Source organism: Poecilia latipinna, unplaced genomic scaffold (genome assembly GCF_001443285.1).
Source record: "Poecilia latipinna isolate Pla-1442-1.1 unplaced genomic scaffold, P_latipinna-1.0 Scaffold753, whole genome shotgun sequence".
NCBI lineage: Eukaryota > Metazoa > Chordata > Actinopteri > Cyprinodontiformes > Poeciliidae > Poecilia > Poecilia latipinna.
In genome coordinates, this window is record NW_015113369.1 from 96827 (window position 1) to 113312 (window position 16486).

The 16486-nt window shown below is 39.0% G+C and overlaps 1 protein-coding gene across 3 annotated transcripts; it reads left to right on the forward strand.

Annotated features, from left to right (window-relative positions):
* The first annotated feature begins 1192 nt into the window (after positions 1-1192).
* Positions 1193-16377, forward strand: LOC106955628 (cadherin-related family member 5). Of its 3 annotated transcripts, none has more exons than XM_015045911.1 (11): positions 1193-1462; positions 7628-7688; positions 7908-7933; positions 8049-8321; positions 10543-10663; positions 10813-10988; positions 11214-11356; positions 12022-12169; positions 13948-14129; positions 14217-14309; positions 15276-16377. In XM_015045911.1, exons 2-11 carry the CDS (start codon positions 7648-7650, stop codon positions 16053-16055), a joined length of 1983 nt encoding a protein of 660 aa, XP_014901397.1. In that variant the 5' UTR covers positions 1193-1462; positions 7628-7647; the 3' UTR covers positions 16056-16377. The 3 variants fall into 3 exon arrangements, with proteins under 3 accessions (XP_014901397.1, XP_014901396.1, XP_014901395.1); XM_015045910.1 differs by having other exon boundaries at positions 1195-1462; positions 7628-7693; positions 7913-7933; XM_015045909.1 differs by lacking the exon at positions 1193-1462 and adding an exon at positions 1509-1686 and having other exon boundaries at positions 7628-7693; positions 7913-7933.
* The last annotated feature ends 109 nt before the right edge of the window (positions 16378-16486 follow it).

A 16486-nucleotide genomic window follows, 5' to 3' on the forward strand; every position in this document is an offset into this window, starting at 1 on the left:
TATCATTTTGCCTGCAGTACGTCTCTTGTTTTGTTAGTTTGTTAGGAATATTTCAAAAACAAAGTGCAAAAACCTTCTACCAGTTGTACCTGAATCTTTCTAAGTCATAATTTTAACAGCTAAATCACAATTATGACTTGGCAAGTTTATTACTTTGACTTTTTAACATTTTTATATCTCAATAAAGATATATCTAGCCTGCAGTTATGAGGAGACCCATCATATTTATGATATAATATCTCGATAATAGTCTTATGAAATACGATCAAATATTTATGATTCAACCATCTTGTCCATGGCACAGATAATAGTTGACCTTATCATTTAAGACAATATTATTAAATTTAAATAATACCCTAACTTGGTGATGTCCAAACATTTTGCCAGAGATTCCAAACTCTAAGTTTAAAGAACTTCTGGATGTCAGAATATGTATTTTACTTTTTAATTATTTTTTTTTTCCTGCTCAACAATAATCTGAGCATGCAATATTTTATTGAAACTAATATTTTTTTTCTTTTTTTTTTTTTTTTTTAAAGGATTTGTAAATGACTGGAGCTCCAAAACATAAAAACTGTGTCAAACAGAGAATATAAATATTTTTTATTGTCCCACCATGGGAAGCGTCTGGTGTGCCAGCAGTAAGTCACACGTAGATGGGAAAAACAAAAAAAGAAAACACTAAGGACAAAATATAGAGAAATTAATACAGTTATTAAAAATAGCATACTGAAATTAAAGGAAATGGGCAACTGAGTGTGTATTTCTGCATAGAAAACAGCAACAAACTATTTTCAAGAAATCTAAAAAAAACTGCAAACCGCAGCAAGAATTTATTTGAATGAGATAACCTGCAAATAATAGTGTGGGTCTGAAAACTTATAAAGTTTATAAATGCTTTGTTTTGTACCTAACTTCATAAATATTTTTGATCTATTAGTGAAAACATCTTGATAGTGTCTTTCAGCATTCCGGCAGTGGGGAACGCACAAACTCAAGGGCCGCAAATTGCCCGCGCACCGCACTTTTGACACCCCTGACCTGACCTGACATTGATAAAATGGGACCAATAAAACATTATCCTATTTTTACGAAATAAAAGCTATAGCAGAAGGGCTTATTCTACAAAAACAATGGCGGAAATATATTTCAAATCTCATTCTGACGTAAATAAATGTCGCCAAACTGTCACATATCTTAATATCCCGCTGGTCGTGATGTAGTTCTGGACGCCGGGGCCCCGGTGTTTCCCGAACTCGAGTCGAGTGGTTCCGAGAGCGGAGCCCGACATATTCTGATCATCTTCCAAATGTTGGTGCCCGAGTCGTGAAGTGCAGCTCCTCAGAGGAGGCAGGAAGGGAGGGAGAGCAGGCAAGCATTCCTGCAGAGAATCACCTCTGAAAGGCGTCCTTACATCAGCATCACCCGGACCGCATCCCTGACCGACCGGCGGAAGAACGAGGTAGGCGGGTTATGGCTTTTTTATCCTCCCTGCATGAGCCGAGGAGTGTGTGTGGGTCCTGCAAATGTGTCTGGAGCGGGACGGGTTAAATTTTGCAGGGTTTTTTCTGTTGGATGAGCTGTCCCGACTCGGATGTGACCGATCCACACTTTGAGCTGCCGTGCAGGTTTATCAGCGGAGGGGAAAGGTGTGAAATGATCTTCAGCTCTTTTTGAACCATCCAGGTATGGAACCGGCTGCAGGGGAGACCTAATTATAGTTTAAGAGCTAAAAATATATCTGCAAATATGCATATGGATGCAGAAATGACTTTATATATATATATATTTTTTTTTAAAATCTATCATTATGCCAAATATGTATTTAAATATATTTTAAAAATTCAAATATATACTCATTTAGATTGTATTTGATATATTCGTATTACTAATTTTCTCTCTGGTGTCGTATAATGTCATTTTTCTGAGATAAATCTTGTAGGTTATGGCCTGGAGCTTCCTCATTATGCTTAATGAGACTTGAATTTCTCAAAACAATTTCTTATAACGTGAATTTGTTGTATGCAGTCTTACTTCAGGCTTACACATATAAAGATATTCTGTTTTTCTATTTATTCTTCCTGCATGTATCTCCGACCCATCCCCTCTCCCCCGTCCCTCATGTCCTCTGATTTTAATGGAGCTGACAGGTGCAAGCAATATGGTGGAAACATGTCTGATCCTTTAGTTCACTGCAGCTTAAGGAAATAGGTTATCAGCAGCTACAGGCTTCTGAGAGATAAATGTTGGAAATTAGAAATTTGTCCTGACAGTATGGTTATTTCATGTTTTTCTGCCCTGTGTGAGAGGAGTTGTTTCCGAAAATCTTGAGTTTGCTGCAAACATTAATCATTTTCTCCTTATATAACGAAGCCTTTATTCCTTTTTTTTTGGGTTCCTCATAACTTATAAATGAGCACAGTTTGTGCCTGGATGCATCCGAGCTGACTTAGAGTAGCCCTGCACATCATAGTTGCACTTGACCTCATGTCCTCCAACTCTTTTACAAAAGCAGCAAAGTGAAAACGAAGAAGATGATGATGATGATGAAGGCACAGGGTTTGCTTTGTAGGCTCCCACACATCTGCAGTCACTGAAGGCCGGGGGGGACAAAGACATGTCTGTCCCCGTTCAGCGAGCAGCGAGAAGAAAACACAGGAACAGGCCTTGATTTCTGAGTGGGATTTACTGGCTTGGATTGTAGAAGATGGTGATGGTGATGATGATGATGATGATGATGATGAGGAGGAGTGGATTAAAGAGACTTGATAAAGAGAGAGAGATGGAGAATCAGGGAGGAACTTAAGAAAAGTGGGATATTTATGAAGAGAAGACGGCCATATTGAGAGGAGGAGATTTATGAAAGAGGATGGAAAACTAACACCCAGATATGCAAAAGAAAATAGAGGCTGTTGGAGGAAACGATAAAAATTTAATTATTTAAACAGAGTATAAATGATAGCAAATTCAAAATTAAAATTCAATTCAAAAATACTTTATTTATCCCAAATAAACTGAATAATAGGTTTCCAAGTGGTGTGTCTGCAGATATCTTATATCTATACAGATAGATATTGTATATTACATTGTAGCAAATCATATTTATTAAGTCATAAGTAGACACTTAATTAGTGAGGAGAAAACATCTGTTTTTGTTTTCACGTGTAGAAAGAATCAATGCAGAATATTAAAATCCAGATTTGTCCAAATATTGGGTTTTTTATGCTTGCCTCAATAGATGCTGCTAATGTAATTAAAGTACAAAAAAAGCCTGTTTTGTTTTCACATATAGAAAAAAGTATTTCTAATTATTCACCTTTTAAGGTTAGCTCTGACAAGAAGCTGCGAATCAGATGCTAGCTTTAGCTTTAGCCGTTAACGCATTGTCACTGTGTTTAAAAATCATTTGTCTCTCGCTTGTCTGTCTCACAATTAAGTTTTTTTTTAGCCTTGAATATAAAATTTACACATTTGTTGCCTGATTAAAAGGTGAGACTTCTTTAAAGCTGCTGTACCAACTTTGATGGGTTAGCCCAACGAACAGTATTAGCCTCTGTCAAGATAACGGAGCACTTCAAGAACTACTTCCTTTGTAACTTCAAAATAAGAGCCTCAGATATAGTTACAAGTCAGGCTTAAAATTATGGGCTCATAACAGTCTGAACCTTTTACACAAGACAAAGGCAAATACTGACAACTGCTCATTTCCCATTGACTGCATTGTGCCATTGTATTCTACCACCTTTATCAATACATGAGGATCACATAGAGATAATTTGGCTTGATCAGGGATCATAATCTGGCATGTTTAAATCAAATTAACTTAATCAAACAAGGATTAGCAACAAAAGCAGGTCTTCCTAGAAAGATATACACTTAAATGAAATTGCATTTCAGGTATAATGAACATGTTTATGACTGTTTATCTCCATAACTCATGAGATACTTAACTGTAATGAAAAATAAAGTAATAAGTAAACAGTCAAACGATGATTTGCTTACAGGAATGAAATTGTAATCTGCAGTTCTGTACTGAGGGTTTGAATTGACAAACTGAGCCTTAGTCAATATTTTGTTTGTTTTTATTTTGACAAGGACTTGGATCACCCGGCGGGACACTCTACCCAAGGCAGTTAGCCATAATACAGGAACATAAATGCATGTATTTAGTTTTACAAGCAAAAAATGACATTATAAAGCTATAAAATGTAGATACAAATTAGTGCAATTGCTTTTTTTTGTGTCAATTTCTTGGTTATGCCTTCCAGTCATATGGCCCTCATTCATAGCCACCACATCACCTGTACTTATGTGTCGATATGTTTGTGCTTGGTTGGGACTCTTTTACTTCTTGCTTCAAAGCTTCACAGACAGAAAAATTTTTTCATTTTTTTTCACATTTTGCTTCAGGATCTTGCTTTGAAACAGATTGCCAACGAGGCCAACTGCTGTGACAAACAGATGGACACGCTTCCCTTCTTTTTTGCACCACAGCCAACCAATCCTGCACCTCACATTACTGCTTTAATTAAATGTTCATTTCTGTCAGGAGCAGCAAGCAGTCATTTGTTTTGTTGCTGCAATCAGAGCATGATTGTGCACCTACACAGGACGTTTCAAACCCTCATTATTAAGTTAAAAAGGCAGATTGGGACTGATCTCATCAATTGTAAATGTATTAATGGTTTGTCTGGCAGGAAACAATGCTTGGTGCAACACATTTGGTTTCAGATACAATAGAGTGAGTGGGCTGTTAGGCTCCCTGCCCAGAGTGAAGAGGCTTTCGTGACGTTAGAAACAGCATTTCTGGTTGTCAGATTATGACACAGTGCAAAATGCATTCATTAAATAACAGCGAGCAATGAGGAGCTGCTGTTTTCTGGAAACTCGCTAATATTACATGTCTTAATTCTGGAGGTAAAATTTGAATTATCTCCAGACAGACTGGCAGGTTTTATGGTGTCTCTCGTGTTGCAAAGAGACACTTTAATCTGTGCCGCATGTTTAATGGCCGCCGCAAAGTGAGACTGCAAGCACTGCAGGTGTCCCTCCCAGTCCTCTCCTGGGCTGTGTAAGAGAAAACTGCAGCAAAACCTTTTTCTCTACAAACCTTCATCATGTTTCCCCCCCAGATATATCTGCAACATCATCATAATTCCTCCTTCGGTGTTCCAGCTTAATTCTTCTGAGGAAAACAAACTTCCCGCTACCCTTTTGGCTTCTACACAATTCCTGATTTAAATTCAGCTGAGTCATTATTCTGCTCTCTATTACTTCATGCCTCAAGATTCGTGAACTATTATGTTTTAATGCGGCCGAGCAATCAGCAGTATATGACAATGCCAGATGGCCCTCATGAAAATGTGCATCCTTCTCCAAGTAATGACCTTTTTAAGACATGAGTGACTTTTGGGAAGGTCTTTAAACTGTTTCTTTGCCAAAAGTACAGCAGATTTTTAACTAAATGGAGAGTTTGCTGTGAAATCAAACAGCTTTCTCAACAGAATCGGCAATACAGAGAGATCTTATCCCTGTTGACCAACTGTAACCCGGCGACAGTGTCAGATATGCTTAATTTGCAGAGGCTGCAAGAATCTCTGCAGACAGATCAGATGGCATGAATAAGAAGGAAAGAAAGGAAAGAAGGGAGGGAAGGAATGAAGCAAAGAGAGAAGCAAAGACAGATAGAAAGAAGGTTTAAATTTCTCTTTTCCATTCTTGTTGCAGTAAACAACTCTTTCTGTCAGCTGTTTTCATGCTGCACTGTTCGTCTTTCATCACTGCAGCTTTTTCTTTGCTCTCCTGATCTTGTAAAATCAGAACCACACATACCTGGAAAAAGTTAAGATACAACTTAAACTTACCAGTTTCTCTGATTTTACTGTTTATATGTTTATGTTTGAGTAAAATGAACATTGTTCTTTAAATCTATGAACTACTGACAACATGTCTCTGAAATTCCCAACAAATATATAGTATTTATTTGCAGAAAATGAGAAATGGTCAAACTAACCAAAAAGATGCAGTGCTTTAATGCAAAGAAAACAAGTTCATATTCTTTTAGAAACAACAATACTAATGTTTTAACTCAGGAAGAGTCCAGAAATCAATATTTGGTGGAATACATTTTGTATTTACAGTGTCAGGCACAAGTTCACACACATTTTCAGTGTTAATATTATTCATTTGGACTTTTAATTGTACATTGCAATTATTTCTTCTCAAGGGTGAAATGTTTATACACACAAGTTTTAAAAACAAAACTTCCCAGCAAAAGTTTGAATTTACTGGGGATTAAGAAAAAATCCAAACAAGTTTTGGATTGTTTGGATCCAAAACAGAATTTTGGTGTAATTCTGTCAGGATATTTGAGTGCTGTCCTTATGAGAAATGGAAGACGTCAACTAAATTAAATTGTCTGGTTTTATGGCATGCAGCTTTTAAGAATAATCGATAAATGTTGAATATAGGCTGGTTTATCTGTTCTAATCCCGATGTGTGTTTGGGAGCATCTGACACCCATCAAAGACTTCTTAGTATTTATATAGAACCTTATGAATTTTGAATAAAGTTTTCTATTGTTTTCTGATTTGCTTTCTTTAGTAAATGCCATAATTTACTGATTGCAAAGCATCAGTATAATCATGTTGTACAAAGGTATCAGTCAGGACAAGAGAACAAAAAAAACACCATATCATATATACAAAACTGTATAATTCTGCATAATTATACAATTTTGCTTCTAATGAACAATAAGATGTTTAAATCTGTTTGGTTTATGTACATGGCTAGTTGATATGTTTTGTGGTCTGACGAAAATAAGCTCAAACTTTTGGTCACTAATTCAAAGTGCAAGTTTGGTACAAAAATAACAGACTTTCATGATCCAAGGTTACATTTGTTCATGAAAAGTTGTAAATTCCAGCCATTTTTCCTAGAAAGCTGAGGATGAAGAGGGATTTTAATTCTTAGCATTGTGACCTGGTTGTATTCCTCTTTTGTTATAATCACACAAAAAGTCTTTTTTTGTTATTTGTATTGTTCCTTACCTGACTGAAACAAAAAAAAAAACTCTCATTGTTTTACTTTAATATCGGAAGCCCCTCCTTTTTATTTAGTTTTGGAACGGTGCAGCAGTGTCGCAATCTGAGAAGTTTATATTAAATATTAAAGTTAAGATGTGGGATGCTGTGAAAAAGCACTGAATTTGATCTGAATTATAAGATGTTTTTACAAAACGTTAGTTTGTCACACTCATGCTACTTTCTTATTGCAGCTCTAACAGATTTGCTTGATTGTCAGATTAAATTTTCCAAATTAAAGGTGGAACATGATTTGAAGAAATTTATGTTGGCCTCATTTTTCTACACCACAAAAGCTATTTCATCAGAAATGTGGACACTTTTTATTGGATGAGAGGTGTGTGTGTGTGTGTGTGTGTGTGTGTGTGTGTGTGTGTGTGTGTGTGTGTGCGTGTGTGTGTGTGTGTGTGTGATTAAGCCACTGCAGTAAAATAAAAAAATATGTTTTAATTAGTTTTATACATATCTACAAAGAGCACAATTAAAAATAAGTTTTTTTGTTTTAAAACTGTAAACATCTATATATATTTTTTTATCCTTTTCAGATACGAAGGAATTTTCCAAAATGGCGCCAGTCACAGTGATTACGCTCAGTTTCCTAATCTCTGCAGGTATGTGGAGTAAAAATCAACGTTTCTGATGCATTAACAAACATTTTAAACCATTTTACAGCTTCATTTTATGTTTTGATTTTAAGTTTAATGTTATACTGGCGAGTGTGAGACAGTCTATTTAAGGAAGTGATATCTAATAATATTAGTTTGTTATGCTAGAAAAAGAAATAATGTTTTCAAATTGTTTTCTTTTTGCTGTTTTATTTGATCTTGCAGCTATCTCTGCCCCTCTAAAAGGTAAAAGTGCCTCTTATTACCACATCGCATGATTCTGATGCATCACTTAAGAGGTTTCCTCTCCCTCTGAGTGGAAATGTTCACGGTACTTACTTTCTCTTCTTTTCCGATCCAGAAACGGAGGAATCCGTAACTCTATTCAAAGGAGAGGATTTCCACATCCTGCTGCCGTCACAAGACGTGGAGGTCACATTCAAGAACCGTTCCGACCCTCGGAAGACCTCGGTGCTGATGAGGGGCGGCAAAGTGATCAGCACTCGGGTTAAACCCACCCTGCACTTCAACTACATCAACATAGAGGGTGTGGGTGAAGGGGACGAGGGGCTGTACATCCTGAAGGACTCAAAGGACGCGAGTGTCATCAAGCAAATTTCACTAATAGTCCGAGGTACGGAGCAACACGACACATCGGGAACTTTAAGGATGTGCTGGAAGGGGCGATGAAACAGAACTTTATCTGCTGAAAACTGGAAACATGAAACACACTTTGGTTTGATTTGATTTATTTATTTCAAACAGATTCCAAACAACACGAGCAATCAGTAAGACAGAGAAAAAGGATTTTGTTTACCTCGACTTTTTTGCTTGAAAAGGAGTAGACAGAAGTGAACACCTACTTTTTATCTCAATTTAATGACGTATAAACTGAAATATATTACTTACCAAATCAGTAATTATCAGAAATTTGAAATTAAAATTACACTTATGTGCCTGTTCAATATACTGTGCTAACGAACCAACAAATAAATTGTATTCTTGACACAATAAAGAAAGTTTAGAGGTTTTCAAAGTGTGAGAGCTAGCCTCCCCCTCCACTCCCAACCACATTGTTGCTTTTATTTCTGTAAACTTTTTGCTCTTCTTATACTTGAGGAGGAATTCGATTGGCTCTAAGAGTTTGTGGTGAATGAACAGGCAAAACAATAAATTTGATTTACATTGCAAAAATGCAAATAAACAAATAAATTAATAAAAGGACGTAGAGTTACTCACAGACAAAATAATAACAATGACAGAAACACAGCTGGTGGCTGGATGAATGGCTGTGAAGTTGGCTAAATGTTACTTTATATTTTTCCTCTTGTTGCATCCCCCTAAAGAGCTGTGGCGCCCCCTAGTGGCCCACGCCCCACACTTTGAAAGGCCCTGTGCAGCTCTGCCATCGCCAAGAAGTTCTTCTTTTATACCTTACTCACTGAAAGTTTGAGATTTTGGGCTTTTGGGTGAGATGGACAGAGTGAGATTTCAAACCAGCAACTCACTGGTTACACTTTAAACATTCACCTCCTGAGCCATTGCACATAAAATCAATAAATCAGTAATTCTTTGTAACTTTTATAACATTTGTTAAAACTGTCACCATAATGAGATCGTATAATATGAGACAGATAACCTGGGAAAACAATCAGGCTCCTTTGCTTTCTCGCAGTGCTGCTTTGCTGTCTGAGGAAATACGTCACTCCCAGTGAAAAGCAGCCAATCAGAGCCAAGAGTAAGGCATTAGCGCTGTCAGTCATGCTCATGTACACGTTGTTTAATGTGTCAAGCAACGTGTCTGTTACTTACAGACACAGGAACACCATTTATCCACCGTCTTCTGTCATGCTAACTAGCCTAAACATTCATTTCTGGCTCTGTTGAGGTGAACCAGCTGTAAAGAACAAGGGGGAGGGTGTGAGCAGCGTGTACATGAGCCTGATTGACAACACTAAGAACCTTCTCCTGGCTCTGATTGGTTGTTTCTAACCCAGTGGTTTATTTTTGTAGTTACTGAAATAATTTTAAGAAATATGTATAACAATTTTTTAAAATTAAAGTTACATACCCAAGCTTTAATGTGGATTTTTTTCCTCTCTAATATGGGTTTACTTAAATAAAAATGTCCACCTTTTATGCAGTGTGTGATTACACTACTGCCACAAAAAGGTTAATTTATTTAATTTATTCAAATCGTAACCAGAGGTTATAATTAAAGTGGAGGGCACTGGATGGTTTTCTACTTTAGGCCCCAGGCCAGAGTCAGAGTCACTGTGTCGTCACGTCCATCACTTCTTTCCCAGTCAGATAAATCCAGCGCAAACACAAGAGACTGAATCACAATTTAAACTCAGAGTGTGGATGAAAGTGACTGTTGTAAGTGGGTGCAGAGCCACATGGAGGGAGTAATGTGAGCTAATGAAGAGGTGCATTTGGTTTGTGACGGTAAGAGCAAAGCTGGAGATGTCAGGCAACAATTATCCAGCTCTTTACCCGTCCCTATTTCCGTCCGTCCCCTCTCTTTTCCTGTCCTTATCTTGTCTCTTCTGTCTTTCCTTCTGCTTAAGTTTTATTCGTACCCTATCATTCTCATTATACCCTGATATTTTCGGGTCACTGCTCCTTTCCTTTTATGCATTTAGTCCCTTTTTTTCTACATCTGCCAAGCTGTTTTTCCTTCCTCTTCCCTTCACAGTACCGTTTTCCTGTCATTTCTTATTTCAGCTCAAGCAAATAATCCAGCCTCATTGGCCTTTGTGAAATTGTCAGGCACTTTCCTGTCAACTCTATTTAAATTTGCTGCTCCCGTTTACTCGTAGATAAAATGCTCATCCCCTTGTTTTGCCCTCCAGACTGCACCCTCGAGCAAATCATCAAATATGGCGGGAACTTCCATATTCCAGTGCTGAATGTGAACCCCCCCATCACTCTGGAGTACAAACCCAGTTCAGTGGAGGCCAACCTGACATCCAGGTAGAGTCGGCACCATTGCACTGACTTTCTGAACCCAAGAGTCAGAACTGACATTTTTCAGCCTTGACGCACATGCGCTGAGACAAGTCTGAGACGCATCGAGAAAAAGGTTGAGGAAGGTTCACCGTCTTCGACTTTCGTCCCTGCAGACCGGCGATCGTGGTGCTGACGGCCGCTGGGTTCTCCACCGAGCCTTACCGAGGTCGCATCACCGTGGGCGAGCGATCCGTCACCGTCAGCGCGGTTACAGGCGTCGATGAGGGCAGCTACACCGTCAGGGACAACCAGGGGGTTATCAAACAGCAAGTGTGCCTGAATGTGAAAGGTCAGGACAGCAGATGAAGGCTGAATATTTATCTTTACCTGTGCATGACTTGCTTTAGTGTCTTCATTCAGGATGTTGTTGTTGCTCCAGTTTTATGCTCCCCCTGCATGCTTTAATGGCTTTTTAAAGACCCAAATCTTAATGGTAGGCTAATGCACTTGCAGTGTGTAAGCAGAGAGACTGTGAAGTTATCAGATTTCCTCCCTTCTCTATTGTCTCTTGCAGAGCACACAAACTTTGTGTACCTTCCTCCTGATGAAAGGCTGAAGATCAACCTGATTCTAAACAGCTCCCTGGTCCAACTCCACTACACCCGAGACTCGGACTCCTCAGCCGTCCTGCTGATGGATAAGGGAGAGTTCACAAGTGTAACTATAAACAGACTCTTATTTTCTCCAAGGATATTGGAAGATATTAGAACCGCTGTGTTGCAAAAAACAACCCATTCCAGGCTCTGTTTGGTTGGATGACATAATAAGAGGAGATGTGCAGCAGCTGCAGTTAATGTGGCAACAACTTACCAATATTAATGAACGCAGTCAAAATATGACAAGAGGTCAAACATAAATGACCAAGTAAATTATCTAAACACAAATACCTGTGGAACGTGACAATAAAATCTCTATACTGATTTTGTTTCAGCTTGTTTGGTCAAACTATAATTGTTAAAATGTTGCCCATCGTTGGGCAATAAACGTGGAAATCTCTTAAGTAATTTCTTGTTTCTTAGATTTCTAAACGGCAGAAAACAGTAATTAATTCTCCAATAGAAAATGGGACAAAAATTATAAAACAACGTTTTTGAATTAGAGTTTAAAGTATTTATTTATCTTGTTTTATTACTTTTCCATATGGTGAGTTAGCTGTGACAATAGCTTATATATTAAATACCCCAAAACAATATCTTTGTGTACTTTTATCACCTGTTTCTTCATTCTTTTTTCAGTAGGACATTTATTAATCCCATTACATGCACTAAGATGTCGGCTCATCTTATTCATGTTTTCTAATTAAACGCCTTGTTTCATTCCAGGCTCAAGCAGATCTTGGTTTCAAGGACCGCCTCTCTGTGGAGGGTTCGATGGTCTTTCTAAATCAGATCAAGAACTCAGATGCTGGACTCTTTAAGATCACAGACCTGCAGGGATTCACCGTGTCCACTGTCCATCTGGGACTGAAACGTAAGCCGGGAATAGAGACTAGATCGGTGCCACAAGTCATGACTTTTGGTTTAAAACTTAATAAATTATACGAAGTGATTAAAAAAACAACATTTGACCTACACAGAAAAGACTGAAGAGATTTCTGATGAGTCGTAATTGACAACTCTGAAATGTTGATCCCACTGGAAGGAATCTGAGACCTGGGCTGATGTGATCCACTAGACCACTTGTGTCAAACTTAAGGCGCGTGGGCCAAATCCGGCCCGCCATAGCTTTTTATGTGGCCCTCTAGATTCTAGACTAAACACCAAGTGTGCTTAAACATAAAGTTATCAATAAAATCAATCCAGTTTTTATCTGTTTACTGACAATTTTCTCCAGTTTCTTGAGAATTATCGTGGAAATTCACACATATACAAATACATAATTGTGAGTGTATTTCAGAATTTTTTCAAAATTTCTCAAAAAGTTTCTTACTTGTACTAAACGGCCTTAACTGATGTCATATTATAGTCCACTGTCATAAATAAGAGCAAATATTGCAAATATTTGCAAAATAGTACCACAAACACAGTGATTTATGATTTTTATAGCAAAAAAAAATTACAAAAAGTATCACAAAATCCTTAAGGGACTGAAAAGATGTTCAATAATATTATTCAATTTGAAGAATTCATTGATATGCTAACAGTTTGTGAACAGGTTTTATCAGTGCATTCTGACAGAACCGGCCCTTCAAGAGCATTCATGATTTTAATTTGGCTAAAACGAAAATTAGTTTGACATCCTAATCTAGACCATCCAATATGACCAGTAACAGCCAGTAAAATGATTTGAAGACTGGTGTCATTCTCCTAGCGTTGGTCAGGACCCTGGCAGCAGCCTGGCTGGTACCATCACATGACGGAAGATGCTGTGATACTACATAAAGCATACATACTGAATAAAAGTTTTCTAAGGACTGAGCCTTAAGGGACTCCACATGGGATTTTTTTTGTTTACATTCATAATGATCAAATGACATAAAGTAAGCCCAGTTTGCTTAATAAAATCTGAACCAGCTAAGCTCAGTACCAGCAAGTTACACTCATTTTTCAGAAGACATACGTTTTTGATGCCTATTTGTTTAAGTGTATTTAAAAACTTTACCAGCACATGTTCAGAGCTGTGGTGTTGTTCAAAACCTGACAGTAAAGATTTCAAAGATTTTTCTTCTTTTTAACCCTTCTAGAACCGAACCTGTCGCCGCCGACATGTAAACATTTGCAGTACCGTAATTCCACCACACTTGGCGCTATCTGAAAAATTCCAACGGTTTCTGAAAGGGGAGACGTTGCACTTTCCAGCCAATATCGGGTTATTACGGTAATTTCACAGCTGCAGCTGCAGAGAGTGAAATTAATCCGGGGGGCACTCGTTTAATAGACGGTAAATTGTGAAAATGACTTGTTGGATATTGAAAGTTCCAGTTGTTATGGGTACATGGGTAAGTATATCATCTCACAGGACATTTAAATAACTACTTACAATTAAAATAAGGAAGATTTATATAGGCAGACGTTTGAAATTCGGGTCTAAGAAGAAGTACATTTGTTGCTAAACTGCCTTTTCAATTATTTCTCTTTTTCAGAATTGTTAAGTTAGATATTGGTCTACTGTACAACCTACGCAGGTTTGAACATGACAGTTTTTGCCTCCTACAGAATTGTGTTTTTTTTTTTCTAATGTCTTGATTAGGAGGAATTTATCTTTAGTTGCTATAACTCAATATGCTACTTCTCTCTGCCTCCCCACAGCCTACCAAATGGAGACCCTTTATGTGGCCATCATTGCCCTGCTGGGCCTGCTGGCTTTCCTTCTGCTGGTTTGCCTTCTGTCCTGCCTGATCAAAGTGAAGAAGAGGGCCAAGAGGGCCGCTGCACTGGAGAAACTGGCTCAGAACGCTGGCAAAGAAGACGAGGGCGAGGCCTTTAGACAGGTCTGGTATATTCACAATCACATGTGACAGCGAAGGTTTCTCCAATGCAATTACTAGCCTTCATGTGTTTGTGCTGCATCGTTACAGGTGGTCAAGAACATCACTAAACTGAGCGAGGAGTCCAAGCATTCCCAAGCAGACAACACAGAGAAATCTCAAAGCACTGAGGTGGACATCAAGGTAAGGAGACACCACACCCCGTTCTTTGAGCTAAGACAGAGAAGTTTTAATAATGACTGAATATTTTTTATGCTGTTCTCTGCCGTTTAGACAGTTGCAGCTTATTCAGAATGCTACTGCTAGAGTCCTGACTAAGATCAAGAAAGTGGATCACATCAGTCCAGGTCTCAGATTCCTTGCAGTGGCTTCCTGTGCAACAAAGAAGAAAAGCGTTGAATGATTTAGGGCCAAAATGTGTCTCTGATCCGTTCACGTTTTATGAACTGTCCTGACTTCTCAGGTCTTCTGGGAGTTATCTTATTTTCCTGAAAAGGTAAAAGCAAACATGCAGATTTTCTGCACCACAACAAACTCCCAGAAAACCCGAGGCCTGCCCTAACCTTCAGTTCTCCTAAGTTAAGGCTGAAACTGTTTCTGTTTGCCGCGGCCTTTTGTTGAGTTCAATATGTTTCAACCTCGATCCAAAGCCTGCAGCCAGCCCATGCCCGGCGCATTGTAGCTGAGCTCTTCCTGTTCTTTGCAATTTCAGCTTACTCCTTCCTTCTTTCCTTTCCTGCTCTGTCTGCAACAGATGGACTCGACTCCAGTTTGTCGTGGACATGAATATGATGCTAATTTAAGTCTTTCAAAGGTTAATTTTAATGGTTCTGCTTACAGGGTGAAATGACGATACGGCTTTTCAATAGGAAAGGGTGCGCGAGATTTCATTTATTGTGGAGTTTCTCTAACGCATACAGGGTCTAAATTATACTCTCACTAATTTGAGGATAAAAGCCTGTATAATTTTGAGCCTCTGTAGTTTGGAGAAACCAATTCTGGTTTTTCAATGAAGTTGGTTTAAATGGGTCTTTGAAAGCCTTAAGTTAGTGTGATACTCAAAGCCATGATCAGAGTACGTAAATGTCTCACCTGCACTCTGCAAATTGAGCAGCTAACAATGTTTGCTGGTTGTCTGTGTGAATGCAGGGTCTGGAGGTTTCTTCTAAAGAGGTTGGCGTTGGTAATCTGGAGACCAGTGACTCTGGTGTTGGCTTCAACACCGCTCTCCCGCTCGATACTGACACCGATGTCCCCGATCAAATCCCCGATTCTGAGACTGTAAGCATCTCTGTTGCTCCTGAAATCAAACAAAGCCCTCCTTCTGCTGCTGAGTCTAAGCCAGCTGCTCCACCGGTACCAGAACCTAAAGCAAGCCCCGTCCCTGAAACGAAAAAAGCCCCGGACCCGCCCGTCGAAGCAAAGCTGGACACACCCAAACCAGTAGATGCTAAACTTAGCCCAACCCCGAGCACGAAGTCTGGTTTGAGTCCAGCTGAAACAAAACCTGCACCCAGTCCAAGTCCAGAACCCAAGACTGGGCTGAGTCCAGCTGATCCAAAACCTGCTGCTAGTCCAAGTCCAGAACCCAAGACTAGTCTAAGTCCAGCTGATCCAAAGCCTGCACCCACTCCAAGTCCAGAACTGAAGATTTCTGCGCCTGCAGCCACCACTCCAACACCTGACACTAAGAGTCCAGCAGCTTCAACTCCTGAGCCCACCAAACCGAGCCCAGCAGAACCCATCACCAATGGCACACCAGAGCCGGGATCCGATTCCAAAGCAAGCCCGGATCATGCAGAAATCATCAAAGACCCAACTTCAAAGGAGGTTTCCACTAAAACCCATGAAGTGGAGCTGAAGTCCAGCAGCGTCGCGCCAGAAGGCAGCAAAGACGGCGCCGCAGCCGAGGGCCCGACTACGACCTGAACACCGCGGCTCCGAAAACACGAGGAACCCCCACAGATCCCCGTCTATCACCACCGCAGACAATCAAACACCCCCTACCAAAATGGTGAGGAAGCCACAGCAAGCTGGGGCGATGGCGACACTAAACCCACAGTGATAATCTAACCTTGGAGACTTTCTGACTGACACACAGTTTAAGTAACTAAAGTGGCTTTTAATTTTAACCGTTTCAGTTTTGCCGCCTCGTTTTCTATTGATTTTACTGGAAAAACTGCCAAAATGCAAATTTAAACATTTGCAGAGTTTACAACTAAAATATTAACTCCACATGAAGTGTTTTATAGGATATCCACAAAAAAAAAAAAAAAAAAAAAAAAAAAAAAGGGGTTTTGGGCTTTTTTTAAATTTGGGGAAAAAAAATTTTTATTTTACCCTTAAAAAAACGGCTGGTT